At 51.1% G+C, this 2434-nt stretch overlaps 1 protein-coding gene across 1 annotated transcript in view; it reads right to left on the bottom strand.

The window, feature by feature from the left end:
• The window catches only part of rmi2 (RecQ mediated genome instability 2), an 11389-nt gene extending 10846 nt beyond the window's left edge, over nucleotides 1-543 (bottom strand). The window contains exon 1 of the mRNA XM_043711040.1: nucleotides 156-543. Coding sequence (XP_043566975.1) covers nucleotides 156-444 — 289 coding nt within the window. The 5' untranslated portion in view covers nucleotides 445-543. The remainder of the gene's footprint in view (nucleotides 1-155) is intronic.
• Nucleotides 544-2434: the final 1891 nt, after the last annotated feature.

Genomic DNA, 2434 nt, shown 5'->3' with positions numbered 1-2434 from the left:
CAGAGGCTCGTGAGGAAGGGGTCAGAGGGCAGGGCTGGTGGTGGGGTCAGAGGGCAGGGCTGGTGGTGGGGTCAGAGGACAGGGCTGGTGGTGGGGTCAGAGGGCAGGGGGTAATTTCCGGTGAACTGCATGTTTTGACCCGCCCCCCCCGGTACCTGCGGCGATGCACGGCCTCCCCTTGGGGACACGGTCCGCCCCGGTGACGGTGAAGGTGCCGCTCGGGTCGAGCAGCCGGAGACTGATGTGATCCTCGGGCCTGACCTCTTGCACCGTGCCCTGCATCCACACCAGGCCCAGCTCCAGCGGGGGCCGGCCGCTCGCCTCCCGCCTCAATACCCACCGGCCCGGGCCCCAGGCTGAGGCCTGCCGTAACTGTCCGGACAGCAGCTTCCAGGGCGGAGAGGCCAGGCCCGAGCCTGGGGCCGCGGCCGGTGAGGCTAACATCCCACCGGCTCAAACCTCCCGCCTCCGCCCGCTCACTGACCGGGTGGGGGCGGGGACACTGTCCTCTATCAGGACACAATACGAACCAATTACATCGCCGCTACCTCAAAGACTAACCAATCACAAAGCTACGTGATCTCCCGCCCTTCCGGATGACTAGCCAATCAACGAGCGGAGACCTGTACATCGACCAATAGGAAAACCGGTCGCCTCACTACCGATCAATGAACGGAAAGGCATTCTAACCAATCAGAGCATGCTGGTTCTACGCTCGACCAATCAAGAAGCTGGAATGTCTCTACCAACCGGAGAACAGTAGTGAACACTAGCCAATCAATAGGTAGAATCAGATATATTAACCAATCAGAACGTCGATCAACGCTCTACCTCTCAGAGAACACCAATCATTTCGTTCTACTTGGTGGACAAGTATTAACCAATCATAGAGATGGAGATCCACTCCACTAATCATTATAATTTGACCAAACAGTTGATTTTAATAGATTTATCCACCATCGTAAAGCAATATGTATAACAATCAATCACAGGGCCTTTTTCAGTATATTGGCCAATCATGAAGTATAGAATGCTCTACACCAATCAGAGCAAAAAATCAGAATAAAACAAACAGCAAGGGCTGGAGGAACTCAGCAGGTCTGGTAATACTTGTGGAGAGAAAGCATAGTGAACATTTAGGTTCTCGTGACCTACTTGGAGAACTGATTGTAACTGGGAAAAGGTTGGGTGTGTATGCCGAAGCAGAGTGGAGGAGATGACAGGTTGGAGATGGAGCCCAGAAAGAGACAAGAATAGCAGTGCAGACAAAGGAATAGGTAAAAGTCAGCATGGGAGAATCAAACCTGCTCAAGGGGATCGTTAGTGACTGTTAATGGGATGGTTGTGGTAGCTGCCCATGTGATAACAAAGCTTGGAGTGTGGGGGTTGGGGTCAGACCATGGAGAAGGTGCTCATCCCTAAAAGTATTGAGTTCGATATTGACTCCAGAAGGTTGCAGAGTTACCAAGTTGTAAAATGAGGTGTTGTTCTTCCAGCTTGCTCAGGGAATGTGATGGTGTGGTGGAATGGCAGGACACTGGAAGCTGAGTCATTTTTATGGACAGAATGTGTTCTGCAAAGGGTCACCCAGTCTGCGCTTCGCCTTCTCAATGTAGAGGAGACCAATTGTGAGCAGTGACTGCAATAGATTGAGTGCAGTGCAGATAAATCATTGCTTCAATGGAAGGTCAGTCAGGGGCCTTGGATAGAGGAGGCAGGAAATAAACAGGTCACATGTTACACCTTCTGCAGTTGCAGGGGAAGGTGCTGTGAGGCAGTAGGTGTAGAGAGGGAGTGAACCAGGGTGTTCCAGAGGTCACTGCAGAAGGCTGATAAGGAAGGGAAGGGGAATATGTATCTGGTGGAGGCATCCCACTGGAGCTGGCAGAAATCATGACAAATGATCTTTTGGATGTGGATGCTGGTGAGATGATTAGTGAGGGCAAGGGAGACCCTGCTGTGGGAAGAAAGCGAGGGGGAGAGGGCTGAAGTGCAGGAGATGGGTCAAACACAGCAGAGGGCCCTGACAGCCACACTGCTGGGGAATCCTCGGTTGAGGAAGAAGATGGACATTTTGGACGCCCCCTTGACAAAATTGGTGTCATCAGAACAGATGTATTGGAGACAGAGAGGAACTGGGAGAATGGAACAGATTGTGAGGATGTATAGTCAAGGTAACTGTGGGAGTAAGTTAGTTTGTTGTGGATATTGGTGGCGAGCCTATCCCAAGAACTGGAAACCGAGAAGAACTTGAGGCTGTTTCGTTAGAGAGAGAAGAAGGTTGAGAGGTGGCTTAATTGAGACACATAAGATAATAAGAGGGTTAGATAGGGTGGACAATGAGAGCCTTTTTCCTCATATGATGATGATGATGATGATTAGCATGAGGGGACATAGCTTTAAATTGAGGGGTGATAGATATCGGACAGATGTC

This window comes from Chiloscyllium plagiosum, chromosome 21 (assembly GCF_004010195.1).
Source record: "Chiloscyllium plagiosum isolate BGI_BamShark_2017 chromosome 21, ASM401019v2, whole genome shotgun sequence".
Taxonomy (NCBI): Eukaryota; Metazoa; Chordata; class Chondrichthyes; order Orectolobiformes; family Hemiscylliidae; genus Chiloscyllium; species Chiloscyllium plagiosum.
This window is presented reverse-complemented; position numbering and strand designations above follow the sequence as displayed.